General features: G+C 40.3%; 1 protein-coding gene across 13 annotated transcripts in view; it reads right to left on the reverse strand.

The window, feature by feature from the left end:
- The window catches only part of LOC132400854 (regulating synaptic membrane exocytosis protein 1-like), a 554,853-nt gene that overhangs the window by 79,216 nt on the left and 460,492 nt on the right, over window positions 1-15,145 (reverse strand). For 2 of the 13 annotated variants that reach the window (XM_059982317.1, XM_059982316.1), the window contains one exon: window positions 1,006-2,978. The exons of the other annotated variants lie outside the window; for them this stretch is intronic. In XM_059982317.1, coding sequence (XP_059838300.1) covers window positions 2,654-2,978 — 325 coding nt within the window. In that variant the 3' untranslated portion in view covers window positions 1,006-2,653. Of the gene's footprint in view, window positions 1-1,005; window positions 2,979-15,145 lie in introns of those variants that run through there. 13 annotated transcript variants of the gene reach the window in all.

The following is a 15,145-nucleotide window of genomic DNA, read 5'->3' on the forward strand; positions in this document are numbered from 1 at the left end:
TGTCAAGTGTCCAAACATCCCTCCCCCCCCTCCCCCCGGTTAAGACTTGCTTTTTTGTGTGCTGTCCTCACTGGAAATGTTTTACATTTCTATGAATTACAGACATAAGTCATAGAATTATACAATACAGAATCTTGTCCTTTCAGTCTAACCAGGATGCCTATTTATGCTAATCCCATTTACCTGCATTAGGCCTGTGACCCTCTACATGTTTCCAATCCAAACCTCTATCCAAATGCTTTTAAATGTCTACTGGCAGCTCATTTCAAATAATCGACTCCTCGTGAAAACCCATCCTTCAGATCTTCTTGAAATTTTACTCCCACCTTGATCTCAAGTTCTAGAGTCCTCTACCTTGATATAAAGGACTCCAACTATCTATCCACCTGAATTTTATAAACCTTTAAAAAGGCTCCCCATTTGCTCCAATATTCCCAGTCTATTCAATTTCCCTTTACAACTGCAGACCTCCATTCCAGGCCACATCCTGGCAAATCTCCTCTGCACTCTCTCTATTGCTACCACATCCTTCCTGTAGTTCGATGAACAGAACTGAACACAACTTTCCAAATATAATCTTACACTCGATGCCTTGGCCTATGAAGGAAAGTATACCAAATACCTTCTTCATTACCCTGTGATTTTTTAAATAAGATATGGATTGTATCAATGGTCCTGAGGTCCCTGCCATTTGCTCCATATATACTGAATTTGATGATGATTGGGTTTTACAAGGAAGCCTCTATCACAATGTACTTTCTCAGGGTGTTAACTCTGTATGAGCTGATGCTGGATTTGTGCTACAATCTGAGCATCTGATTTTTTATCAGCTTAGACTCATGTTGGTCTTTATGCACTTGCAGGACAGCATAGTTCTGACATACAACAACTCAGTGACATCTCCAATTGACCTGCACGGGTTATAGCATGCTCAGTATTTTAAATATAAAGTGTGTGAATACTTGATGAAACAAACTTGATATGAGTTATTAAGCTACTTTATTTCCCATTGGATAAACATTCATATCAGGTATGAACATATTCACACATTTCAATGAAAAGAATTAAAGTGGTAACACCAAGATATTAATTGTGCTGTGCTGAACTACCTCTGTAGAACATCTTGCTTAACTTTAATGATATCTTTTTTTTTCTATATCCTAATCCTCACAGATCTTTTCTCTGCTGTTTAGCACTCTAGGATCTTTTCTCGATTTTTGAGTTGGAATTGTAAATAGTCTATTATTGTCACATGTACCAAGATACAGTGAAAAGTTTGATAGCACACTGTTCCTACAGATTAAGTCATTTGCATACAACATTGAGGAATTTTCCATGTTTTCATTCAGCCTTTAGGTCTGTGCTGGCTAACAGAATGATCCAATTCCCTTACCTATAATTTATTCTCCACAGACTCATATCAAGCTCCACCCACCCAGATTCCACTAACATTCACACACCAAGGCAATTTGAAGTAGACAGTTAACCTATCAACCTACAAGTTCTTGGGATGTGAAAGGGAACCCAAGCACCCGCAGGACACCTCAGGACACCTCAGAATGCATCAGAAAATGAAACCAGCAGGGGTCTTATACTGTGAATGGCAGGATACGAAGGAGTGTAATGGTACAGAAGGACCTAGAAGTACAAGACTGTTGAAAGCTGCATCACAGGTAGACAGGGTGGTGAAAAAAGGTGTTTAGCATGCTGGCCTGCATCAATCAGCGCTATGAGTATAGGAGTTGGGATATATGTTGCATTTATACAAGTCGCTGGGTGAGGCCACACTTGTCAAATACCATGTACAGTTTTGGTCACCTCGTTATAGGAAGGACATGGTTAAACAGGAAGAAGTACAAAAAGATTTACGAGAATCTTGCCAGGATTTGAGGGCCTGGGTGAAAGGGGAGAGGTTGGCCAGGCCAAGTCTTTATTCCTTGAGACGTAGGAGAATGAGGGGTGACCTTATAGAAGTGTTTAAAATTATGAAAGGCATAGATAAGGTGGAAGGTAATAGTCCCTTTCCCTGAGTAGGGGAGTGCAGTGCTAGGAGGCATAGGTTTAGGAAGAGAGGGTGAAGATTTAAAAAGGGCCTAAAGTGCCAGAGGGTGGTGAGTATATGGAAAGATCTGCTAGAGGAAGTGGTTGAGACAAATACAATAGTGTCACTTAAGAAGCACTTAGATAGGTACATGGAATGCTGGAGCTTATGGGGATATGGCATGAGTACAGGAAACCGGGACTAGCTGAGCAGTCACTGTAGATGGTATAGATGTGTTGGGCTGAGGACCTGCATCTATGCTGTATCACTTTCTGGCTCCATAACATGTACAAACATACATTTAAGGTTTGGATATAATCACTTTAGGTGCAGCTTGAAAGCTGCAAAATTACTGGTATGGGATAGGAAAATATCAGCTAGGGATTTAAGGAGTGGTGACTCCTCTGCATCTAACTAGCTAAACTTGGTTGTATATTTCTTTGTTTTATCAACTGTAAAGTCATATGAAATTCCTAAACAATACATCCCTTTTAATGTTGCACTAATTTGGCACACAACAGAACTTCAGGTTTAAAAAGCATTTTTTCTATAACGTTCAAATTTTAACTTGAAAATATAGGTATATTGGAAAGAGAAAATGCTTAAAAACTTTTAAGTCTTTTTATGTTGTCTTCTGATTAATTTTTTTTTATCCTTTTTTACTGAAAGTGCATCACTGCATCTACTTGTGATGCTGACAGTTTCTATGCTTCCAACTCTGTCTGACAGTGTACCAGGAACCAATTCTTGTAAGTCAAAGATGGAGAAGTCATTGGCCTTCTTCTCAATGGACTGAGGCAGTGGTCTTGGTTCTGCAACAATAGTCTGTTGCTTAGGCAGTGTATTGGATTTCACAGGCTTAGCTTTAGGCCTCTGTTCCTCCTCATTCTCCCCATTCATACAGCTGACACATAGAAGCTCTCGAATGCATGATGAACTATAACACAAACAAGGAGAAGGGGCAGAAATAAAAGAAAATCAAAATGATACTGAAGAAAAAAAATGCAACTAAACATAAGATTAATGATGGGGAAGAAATATATTATACAAATGGTTAATAAAATTAATGAAAAACATGCTACTCTACATCTAAGATGAATATAACAAAATCGAAATTTGGACAACTGAACATCATTTTGTAAGGCCCAAAAGCCTTTATTTGATATGTCACCCAAAATAATCAGATACCATGAACAAAATGATGTTTATATTAGCATATTACACAACTTCCAAAAGGAATGGATGGGGTTAATACAAAAATGTATTATTTTGCAGTGTAGCATGCACAAGATGTTAGCAGTCATGCTGATGTGTGCAATGAGCTGCAACTGAATTGCAAGTATTTATCATTTTATCAGCTGAGACAGGAGAATATTCTCACCTCATGCCATGCGGGAGACCTGTGATCTACAACTTAAGGGTTGTTAATGCTCATGTCAATTGTTTCATTTCTCATCATAAATACATAATTATGTGGGCTATCAGGACCCCATACTTTCTATTATACACATAATGCATACTCCATATATGTTTAAATCCCATTAACAGACATGCCCCTATCTCATTACAGATAGTGGATTCCGGTTAATTGGCACATTGGGACCAAAATGTTTTGGCCCAATTAATTAAGCTGCTCCCCCAATTATCTGATAATTCATGAAAATAGTTAAAAAGGTATAAAAAAGCCAAACTGCCATTTAAATGAGTGACATTTATGCACTTAAATGAAATATAGAACAAATTAGAACACTACCAATATTACTACAGTACTCTAAAACTGTATTAGTTTGTAATAACTATTCATGGAGGAATTCATCAAAGTGTACCCTGGCATAATACTTGATTGGTAAACTATCCATTCTTAGCCCCTTAAAGCATTGAGATTTAACACTTTTTAACACCAACAATTGCTTTTCACCAGTTCTTGACACATTTGAACAACACAACACAGTTATATAATCCATTGCATTTTTTCAATCTGGTGATGTTGCATGTTTGCAGCAAAAGGAAGCATCCGGTGTGGCATAAGCAAGGCCTGTTTTCTCAACCTTGTATATATCAACTGCACAAAATTTTTGAAGTGAGTGGGAGAGTTTAGCAGATTTCCATGTTTCTGCACTTAACAGCATCAGCACTAACTTTCTTGAATTTAATGTGGTGCCTGTATTTCCTGCAAGACAGCCAACCATCTGTTGCTTTAAATATTCATGGCACAGCTTCTTAGCTAACTCCTCTTGTGTTTTTTTTAAACATTGATCCACTGACACACAACCTTGTTCAGTTATAATGGAAAACCATTGTGTTTGGGATATTCCCTGTTATCTCTCAAGCAATGCCCATTCTTTTTGCAGTTTAACTTACAAATTGTAAGCATGAAATTGTAGATTTTGGCATCCTAGTTATCTCAGCATCTGGCGTTGAGTTTGGTCCAGTAGGGTGATTCTTTGGGCTAGTGTCAAATCTTTTTGTGGCAAGGGTCTCAAAAAAATTTTCAGAGTCAAAATAAATAAAACAAAATGATCAAAAATCACTGCATTTTGGATTGATGTACATCCGCCCAAACAGATAGAATAGCAGAAGTACACTGAATCGATGCAAATGTTTGCTCTAAACACAGTGTTGTGCCCAACAGCCACACAAGTGCACATTGCTGACAGTGTCCCGTCCTGATTCAGCAGTATAGTGTCCCAAATAAACAAATGGAATCCTGGCTATTTTCCCAGTTGTTTTTTTTTTCTCCTGAAGAGGTGTCCCAAATAAGTGGCTGCCCCATTAACTGGAATCCACTGTTTATGCTTAATTCTCATTAACAGACATTCCTCGATCTCACTGCATATACATATATGCTTAATATTAATAGATATTCCACTATTTCATAAATCTTAAGCTTAATCCTTATTTCATTACATATCATCACAATTTTTCCTTATTTTTCTTAAAATCCATTATTTCCTGATTGGTAGGAAATCACCATGACCCTTCTATAAGGCATCTTTGTACGGTTTGTGGCACAATAATCAGCTGATCCCCACTAAATGCTCAAATTTGACATATAGCTGTTTTGACACACAATCTATTCTTAATTGTCTGAGGCTTCCTCCTCTACTGGTTCCCTTGATCAATATATTCTTGTCTTTTCACTTTCTATTTTTAACGTAGTTACCAGGTAACACATTTCTGGATTTAATATAAAGGCTTCTATTCAATTGTGGGAATAGGTGAGTCCTAGGCTGGATGTCCCACTCACTTAAGGAAGGTGAAGTGTCTTCCATAGTGTTTCCTTTCCAGGTACAGTGATCACTGCAGACCACTGTTTGGCTAGCCATGCAGGAGGTCACTTACATATGGTGTTCCTGTTCTTACTGGGTTTGCTATGTCATGGTGTGACTGAGCGTCCAGTGGTATAACTAGGCAAGCAGGCTGGGCTCATCAGCCTTGGTTGGCAGCCAACTGAGGAGGACAACTCTGATTCCAAACCTGGGTAGATGGGACTCGTTAGCCTTGCCAGACAGTCTGTCTAGGAGAAGATAAGCTCCGAAACTCATCCTACAGCCTTGCAGTCGCCACAGTCATCACAGCTCAGCCAAAAGAGCGGAATCAGTCTGCGCACACTGATCCTCATTATAAGCCTATGCAGCGCAGGCAGGAAAAAAAGTTCTACAGCAATAGAGTTCCCTCCTGATCTTCACAAGCAAAGAACCAGTCATCATCCAATTGTGTCCTAATAACCACAATTACTTTTTGTGTGTGTAGCTAATCAAGTGATGCTCCTATACCATTCTCTTGTTGAAAAGTTTGCATGATTGACTGTTGATTTAATTTATTTGAAGTGATGATCAACATAGAAATGCACCCCACTTATTAAGTTTGAACTTTTGCATTGATGAAGCAGAGGCGACACTGTAAACATAGTGAGAGATGACTCAAAGTAAGTTTAGCAAGGTCATATCAATGGAAAAAGGCAAAACACCACGTCATTTGCCAGGTGTATGCTGATGGTACTTAACCAACCACTGTCTCTCCTACACCACACTTCTATTACTGAGCAGAAAATCCTTACAATTTACAGTTGGAAGGACTGAAGGCATGGCCCTTGAACCCACTATACTTTTTTGCTTGACTGTAGAGACACCCCCTCAACAGAATATTGTGAATAGGCCCAATAGCCCACTGAGGCTGGTCTGATGCCCAATGGGATCACAGCTGATCTTCTACCTCATCTATTCTTCAGATCAGTCCTAACCTTTGATTCCTCCAGTGTGCATCCATGTATCAGTCTTATTCTTAAATATCCTCTATAACTAATTATCCACATCCCTCTGCGGCAGAGAGATCCAAATGTTTACACTCTGTGTATGCAGATTTTTATTATTTCCGTTCTAAATGGCTGAATGGATCTTGAGAAAATTACCATAGACTTGGACCTTCCCACTGGATGAAATAGCTTCTCAGATTCTCCAACGTTTAAATAAAATCACCTCCTATTCTGTTTCAATGAGGTGATATGTCATTCTTTTGAACTTTTGAATTGAATCAATTCAATTCATTCATACCTTAACAGTGCCTCTAGTATCAGGATTTAATTTAGTCAGACCACACCATACCACTTCCAGGGTCTACTTCGCACATAATGAGACAAAAACTCAACTGAACTAAATCTCACCGAAGTGTACTGTTATACTCAAACACCTTGCTATAATGAGCAATGCACTGTTTACTTTTTTGAAGGAAGGTCACTGAGACTTTGAGAACCAGGGAGAGATAGTGAATTGGATTCATAATTGGCTCATTGTTAGGAAGCTGAGGGTGATGGCGGAGAGTCATTTGTCAGACCGCAGGCCTGTGTCTACTCATGTGCCACAGGAATTAGTGCTGGGATCTTTGTTGTTTGTGACACATAAACAACTTGCATGTGAATGTACAATGTGATGATACTGAAATAAGTGGTGTTGCAGACAGTGTAAAAAGTTATGAAATATATTATTAGGGAACTTTGATTAGCTAGGTGTGTGGGCTAAGGATTGGCAAATGGCTTTCAGTTGAGATAAATGTGAGGTGTTTTATTTTGGGAGATCAAACCAGTGTAGGAACTGCACAGTATATGGTGGGGTCCTACAGAGTGTTATGGAATAGAGAGATGAGGGAATGCAAGTCCATAATTCAGTGAAAGTGGTATCATAGGTAGGTAGAGTGGTGAAGAAGGCATTTGGCATGCTGGCCTTCATCAGTCAGGGCACTGAGAATTAGAGTTGGGAAGTTACATAACAAATATATAAGATATTGGATTATTGTGTACTGTTTTGGTCAACTGGGAAGAATTACTAAATTAGAAAGGGTGCAGAAAAGATTTACCAGGATGTTACCTGAACTTGAGGGCCTAAGTTACAAGGAGAGGTTGCACAGATTAGGACTTTATTCCCTACAATGTCGGAGATTGAGGGGTGATCTGATAGAGGCATATAAAATTATGAGGGCCAAGAAAGTGTGAAAGTGCATAAACACAAGAAAGCTTACAGATGCTGTAAATCCAAAGCAGCACACACAAAATATTGGAGGAACTCAGCAGGTCAGGCTGCATCTTCGGAGATGAATAAACAGTCAGCGTTTTGGGCTGAGATCCTTCTTCAGGACTGAGAAGGAAGGGGTAAGATGTCAGAATAAAAAGGTGGGGGCAGGGGAAGGAGGCTAGCTGAAAGGTGATAGGTGAAGCCAAGAGGGCGGGAAAGGTCAAGGGCTGGAGAGGAAGGAATCTGATAGGAGGGGAGTAGACTATAGGAGAAAGAGAAGGAGCAGAGGACCCAGAGGGAAGTAAGTAAGAACAGGTAAAAGGTCAGAGTGGTGAATGGGGGAGGGGGGGAGGTGATTATTTCACTGGAAGGAGAAACTGATATTCATGGCATCAGGTTGGAGGCTGTCCAGACAGAATATAAGGTATTGCTCCTCCACCCTGAGGGTCTACATTAGTGAGACTCATCATAAGCTGGGGGACAACTTCTTCAAGCACCCCCGCTCCATCTGCCACAAGTGGAACTTCCTGTTGGCCAAACATTTGAACTCCCATTCCCATTCCTGTACTGACATGTTGATCCATGGCCTCCTCTTGTGCCAGGTGGAGCAGAGGTGCTCAAAGAAGTAGTCCCCAATTTACAACGGGTCTCACCAATGTAGAGAAGGCCACATTGTAAGTACTGGTCACAATAGATGACCCTAGCAGATTCACACATGAAGTCTTGGTTCACCTGGAAGGACTGATTGGGGTCCTGAATGGAGGTGGTAGGAGGAGTATGGGCAGGTGTAGCATAGGTTTAAGTTCAGAGGTGAGAGATTAACAGGTACATCAGGAGCAGCTTCTTTATACAAAGGGTGCTATGTATTTGGAATGAGCTGCCAGAAATAGTAATTGAGACGGGCACATTAACAAAATTTAAAAGCCATCTACATAAGTTTAGAGGGGTTTAGAGGGCTATGGACTAGACTTGGGTAGATGGGACTAGATCAATGGGCAACACAATGGAGGAACTCAGCTGGCCAGGCAGCATCTATGGAAAACAGTACAGTCGATGTTTTGGGCTGAGACCCTTCAACAGGACTCAGATGGCACGGACAAGTTCGGCTGAAGGGCCTTTTCCAAATTGTATGACTCCATGATTTTGTACTGAATTTGCTTCTCTCTTCAGACACTGGCTGACCTGTCCAATGCATCACAGCAACTATGGCTAAGACTGCCAGAAATTAAAGTTGTGGACACAGCTCAGCTGTTCAACATCCAGAGGAAATGATGAGGCTTTCACTTGACGCAGATACTCCCTCTCAGGCCCTTGTTGGCATACTGCTAACATAAGTTAACACTTTTGAACATGACCTTTGTGCACTAGCAGAATAAATAGAGTGCTTAATATCCCAACCACAGGGCAAGATCTGACAGCATACCCAGAAAAGGCCAGGATATTTTTCCCCTTCTGTGTGTAAGGCCAGGATATTTTTCCCATTCTGTGTGTAAGGCCAGGATATTTTCCCCATTCTGTGTGTAAGACCAGGATATTTTCCCCCTTCTGTGTGTAAGGCCAGGATATTTTCCCCCTTCTGTGTGTAAGGACACCTTACCAGCATAGTAAGGCTATGTAGGACTCCAGAAAGTATGGCAGGGTTTTCCTAACTGATTCAGGCAACAGTATCCTCCCCTGAGCATCTTGATAGTACTCTGAATAATGCTCTCTATTAATGCTCGTGATTACACTGTGTAGTCTGAACTGAGTCGAAGTGTCTCCCTTAATTCTCTGCAAAGTAAAGATCAAGGTATTACCTCACAATGAAACACTCATGGGCTTTTCCTGGATGTAGTGTGTTGACCACAAGGATAGACTGGTTGTTGTTAATGCCATGTTATTCAGACCACAATGTAATATTCTAATAGATATAAAAGATATCATGTTGAGTCTATTACTCCCCAAATGTTTGGAAAGCTTGTGAACCTGCAAACACTCTCCATTCCAGTTTAAAAGAGATGAATCTGCTCACCTTTATTGAAGAGGATGCAGGAGTCAGCTATAAACTGCCACACATATCAGATATAGTGAGGCAAAGGGCCTGTTTCTGTGCAGCACTGGTCTATTACCCATTGTTGTCTGTGTTGATCTGGAGGTTAAGATCTCAGCTGAGATAATAACTCTAACCATCACAAGCCCAGGCCTGTTTGCTGAAACTCAGTCAACAGAAGATTATATATGCAGTGGTCTTCAGACATTTGTAAGTAGGACTTTAATCCTGTTAGATGCTTATGAATTGGTCCCTACTAACTCCAGATTCTGAGCCTCCTCACTCCCAGCCCTTCACTGTGCACTCTCTATCCTAAGATCCACAAGCAGAACTGTCCAGGTGGAGCCATTTCTTCCGACTGATCTTGACCCACTGAACTTATTCTTTCTAGACTAGACTCCATTCTTTTGCTCCTGTTCTTTCCACTTACATTCATGATATTCTTTGTTACTTTAACAGCTTCCAAGTTCTAATCCCAATCAGCTCATGTAAACACTTGCAGCCAATCCCTCTATATCTCCATCTCATCCTGAAATGTCTCGAACTGTAAAAGTCCTAGAGCTTTTTGCTTCATACTTGAACAGAGGCTCAATCGATCCCCTCCACCATCTGTTTTAACTTGTGCAACTTTACTCACTTCCTTCAAATCAAAGAGATGCCTAGGATTACTCACATAGGATCAGGCCATACCTATCAGGTTGTGGCAAATGTGAAACAGTTCTTGTTAAAGGCTCCTCAGATCAATTTTTTTTTTGCCTGATGACCTCATTGATGTTGCTTCCTGCATTCACACACAACTCTTGTTTGTCAAAAAAAAACATAACCTTTTCTGCCATTTTCAAATTTGATCCAAGTAAGATTGTAAGACATAGGAGCAGAATTTGGCCACGGCCTGCCCACCAAGTCTGCTTTGCCATTTCATCATGGCCGATTTATTATTCCTCTCAACTTCATTCTCCTGCCTTCTCCCTGTAACCTTTGATGCCCTGACTAACCAAGAACCTTATAACCCCTGCTTTAAGTATACTCATTAACTTGGTCTCCATAGCTGTGTGTGGCAATGAATTTCACAAATTCACCACCACCTGGTTGAAATTCTTTCTCCTCTCTGTTCTAAATGGATATCCCAGTATTCTGAGATTGTGTCCTCTGGTCCTAGAATCACCTATTATAGGAAACATCCTCTTCACATCTATTCTATCTATTCAATAGGTTTCAAAGAGATTCCCCCCTCATTCTTCTAAACTCCATTGAGTACAGGCCCAGAGCTATCAAACACACCTCATGCATTAACCTTTTCATTCCTGGAATCATTCTCATGAACTTCCTCTGGATCTCTCCAATGCCAGCATAGTTTTTCTTAGATAAGGGGCCCAAAACTGCTCATAATACTTCAAGTTTGGTCTGACCAATGCCTTATAAAGCCTCAGCATCTCATCCTTGCTCTTATATTCTAGTCCTCTCAAAATGAATGATACCATGACACTTGTCCTTTTTACCACTGATTCAACCTGCAAGTTAATCTTTAGGGAATCCTTTTGTCCCTTGGAGTTTTCAATTTTCTCCCCATTTAGAAAATAGTCTACACCTTTATTCTTTCTATCAAAGTACATGAACATTCACATTCCCTACACTATATTCTATCTGCCACTTCTTTGCTCATTCTCCCAACTTGTTCAAGTCCTTCTGCAGACTCCTTGCTCCTCAACACTACCTGCCCCCCACCTTTGCATCATCTGTAAACAGCTACAAAGCTATTAATTCTGTTATCCAAATCATTGACATATAATGTGAAAAGAAGCAGTCACAATACTGACTCCCGTGGAACGACGCTTGTCACTGGCAGTCAACCAGAAACGGCCCCCTTTATTCCAACTCTTTGCCTTCTGCCAATCAGTCAATCTTCTATCCATGCTAATATCTTTTCTCTAATACCATGGCCTGTTGTCTTGTTAAGCAGTCTTATGTGCAGCATCTTGTCAAAGGCCTTCTGAAAATCCAAGTAAACAACATCCACTGACTCTCCTTTGTTTATCCTGCCTGTTATTTCCTTATGAATTCCAATAGACTTATCAGGCAGGAATTTTCCTTAAGGAAACCATGCTGGTTTTATCATGTGCCTCCAAGTATCCTGAAACCTCATCCTTAATAATGGACTCCAACATCTTCCCAACCACTAAAGTCAAGCAAACTGGCCTATCATTTCCTTTCTTCAGCTTTCCGCTCTTGTTAAAGAGTGGAATGACACTTGCAATTTTGTAGTCATCTGGAACCATTCCAGAATCTAGTGATTCTTGAAAGATCATTACTAATGCCCCCACAATCTCTTCAGCTACTTCTTTCAGAACCCTGGGCTATAGTCCAAGGAGAGGTGAAGTATCTATCTTCAGACCTTTCAACTTCCCAAGCACCTTCTCCTTTGTAATAGCAACTACACTCACTTCTGTCTTCTGACACTCTCAAATGTGTGGCATACTGCTAGCATCTTCCACAGTGAACACTGACACAAAATACTTACTTAGTCTGCCATTTCCTTGTCCCCCCCATTACTACCTCTCCACAGTCATTTTCCAGTGGTCCAATATTCATTCCCATCTCTCTTTTACTCTTTATATATCTCAAAAAAACTTTGGCATCCTCTTTTGGTGTTTTTGGCTAGCTGACCTCCATATTTCATCTTTTCTCCTTATGGGTTTGTTTTAGTTGCCTTCTGTTGTTTTTTTTAAAGCATCCTAATCCCCTAACTTCCTAATCATTTTGGCTATATGTTCTCTCTTTTGCTTTTATACTGTATTTGGTTGCCTCAACCCCCCCTTTAGAATACTTCTTTATCTTTGGGATGTATCTATCATGTGCCTTTCAATTTTTCCTGACAACCTCCAGCCATTGCTGTTCTGCTGTCATCCCTGCTAGTGTCCTCTTTCAATCAACTTTGGCCAGCTCCTCTCTCATGCCTCTGTAATTCCCTTTACTCCACTGTAATACTGTAGTATCTCATTCTTCTTTTCTTGACTACTTCCATCTCAAGGAATGTGACCAATATCACTACAAACCCTCAGAAGATCTAAGCTAACTTGACAACAGCCCACCCCTTTATGGCCAATTCCACCCTGCTTCCTGGTTTTCAAGCTCTGTAGACTTTGTTCTGATGATGAGACCTCCATACCAATTCTTCTGACTTCTCTTTCCTTAACTGTGGGTCCCCTGTTAGACAAAGCTCCTATCCTCACCCCATTTCCTACACCCTTACAGAAACAAGCGTAGTTTGTTTTTTCTCTTCACTTTTCTCCCCTTCAGCCTTCACATTCCATGCATCATTTCTGTAATATCTACCACTAACAATGACATTCCACCAACAGACACATTTTCCCTTCCCCTTGCCTTTTGGCATTCTGAAATGACCATATACTTTATGACTCTCTGGTCTGTTCTTCTAGTGCCAGTTTTCTGGTGTCCCAACAAACTCATATGCACAATGGATGTTCAATCCCTCCACACTTCCACCTCATATCAGGATAGCCCTTGAGTTTTTGTTTCTTTCCTGGACATAGGCCCAATCAGTACCCCTGATCCATCTGCCTAAACCCATTCTTAGGTTGAATAACACTCAAATACCACTATAGCACTTTCCTTGGAATTACAGTCAATGCAACACCTGTCCCTTCAACTCTTCCCTTTCTACGATCCTGTGGCTCAATTAGTTTTTGTATGAAATACTTGCTCAGTTTCATCTTTTCTAATTTGATGTACTAAGTTCCATGCGTAAGATGTGATGCCCTCTGCATTCAAAAAAGCAATACAGGTTTGGTGACTGCTTTGTAGAATATTTATACTTAACTTTCAAGATGGCCCCTGAATTAACAATTGCAGATTTGTTTAATTCTCCATCTACTCCCACACTGACTCTGCCTTTGGCTATATTCAACATGAGTGCAAGAAACAACATCTCATCTTCCCTGGGTTGGTGATCTCTCGGTAAATTGACAGCCTGAGATTTTGACTTCCTTTCTCTGTCCACGGAAAATGCTTGGCCTGTTGAGTGTTCCTAGCACTCTCTGTCTGGATTTTGATTTTCAGTATCTGCAGCTTTTCGATTTTCAATCATGGACGAGCTCTGATATAATTCCATGTTTCATTCTCCATACAAATCCTGACCTCCTGGGCTGCATCAGCATTCCCCTTTATTTTTGATTTTTAGCAACAGACATATTTTGTATTTCACTGTCTCGCACTGGGCTATGTTTTATTTCTCTCTACTCCCTCCTTTTGCACCAACATTGTACAGATTAGCTACTTTTAATAACCCCTCTTCATCTTCTCTCAGTCAACATTAATTGTGCCATCCTGTTTGACTTGGGCCACCTGATCACAGCCATTCCTTTTGTTTTCTCCACCCTTCTTTTTCTCTTTGCTAGTTAAACATGCATGAGTACTAAATTCTCCTAGTTTCACAGAAGGATATTTGAGCTGAAACTGTTTTCTGTTTCTTTCTGCAGAGATGCTGCCTGATCTGCTGAGCAATTCCAGCGTTTATTGTTCTTATTTTAACCAGTCAGGACCTAATTCTGACTGAGTTATGGGGCCATACATGGAAGGTTGGTCCTGCTGGGAACACAGAGCCTGTGATTTTCTGAATGAGGTAATTTGTAGAGGAAACTTCATCCGTGGTCTCCATGAAAACCAGTTAGAGTGATGCTATTACAGCTTGGGGCTCTGATGTCTGGAGCTCAATTCTAACACTGTCTGTCAGTAGATTGCATGTTCTTCCCCATGAATGCGTGGGTTTCCTTTGGGTGCACTGGTTTCTTCCCATAATCCAAAGATCTACTTGTTAGTTATAGGTTATTTGGTCTTTGTAAATTGTCCTGTGATTAGGCTAGGGTTAAATAGGTGTGTTGAACTGGAAGGGCCTGTTTTGTGCTGTATTTCTAAATAAAATTAGAATTAGAACAGAAAGAAAATAAGTCAGTTTTAATTTGCACAGTAGGTAGATGGTGGATGTGGGATAGATACCCAGCAAATTAAGCAATTTTTGTGGAAAAAGAAAAAACTCTGGAAATACAGTATATGTGGAAAGAGAAACAGAATTAATATTTATGCTCTAAGACTATTCAACAGATTTGGGAAAAAAAAGAGAAAGCAAGTTGGTTTTAAGTTGCGTAGAGAGTGGGAAAAGGTATGGCCATTTCAACATTTTCATTTTAGTCTCAGTTCTCTACAACAGCTCTAACCTGCATTTCACAGCTTTTACATAACCCTTTGTTTCCTCTTCCTCATTAATCAATTAACCACTTTGCTTCATAACAATATATAATCACGATGATCCTCATACTATCAGAGATACTTCTTTTGTCCAATTCATTTAGCGCATCTTCTCTGCCATTTCTTCTTCTTAAGCCTGTCAGCCCAACTGGAGCATCGGCTGCCGACATTGTCCTCAATGTATTTTCCAACATACTATTCTCCCAATTTCTCTTAAGACTCACTGCAATTCCAGGTTGATTGGCCTCGTGGCTTCTGTTTTCAACACACAGCTTCATATATCTTCTGGATGAAGATCCTTCCTTT

The sequence above is a fragment of the Hypanus sabinus genome, chromosome 10 (genome assembly GCF_030144855.1).
Source record: "Hypanus sabinus isolate sHypSab1 chromosome 10, sHypSab1.hap1, whole genome shotgun sequence".
Taxonomy (NCBI): domain Eukaryota; kingdom Metazoa; phylum Chordata; class Chondrichthyes; order Myliobatiformes; family Dasyatidae; genus Hypanus; species Hypanus sabinus.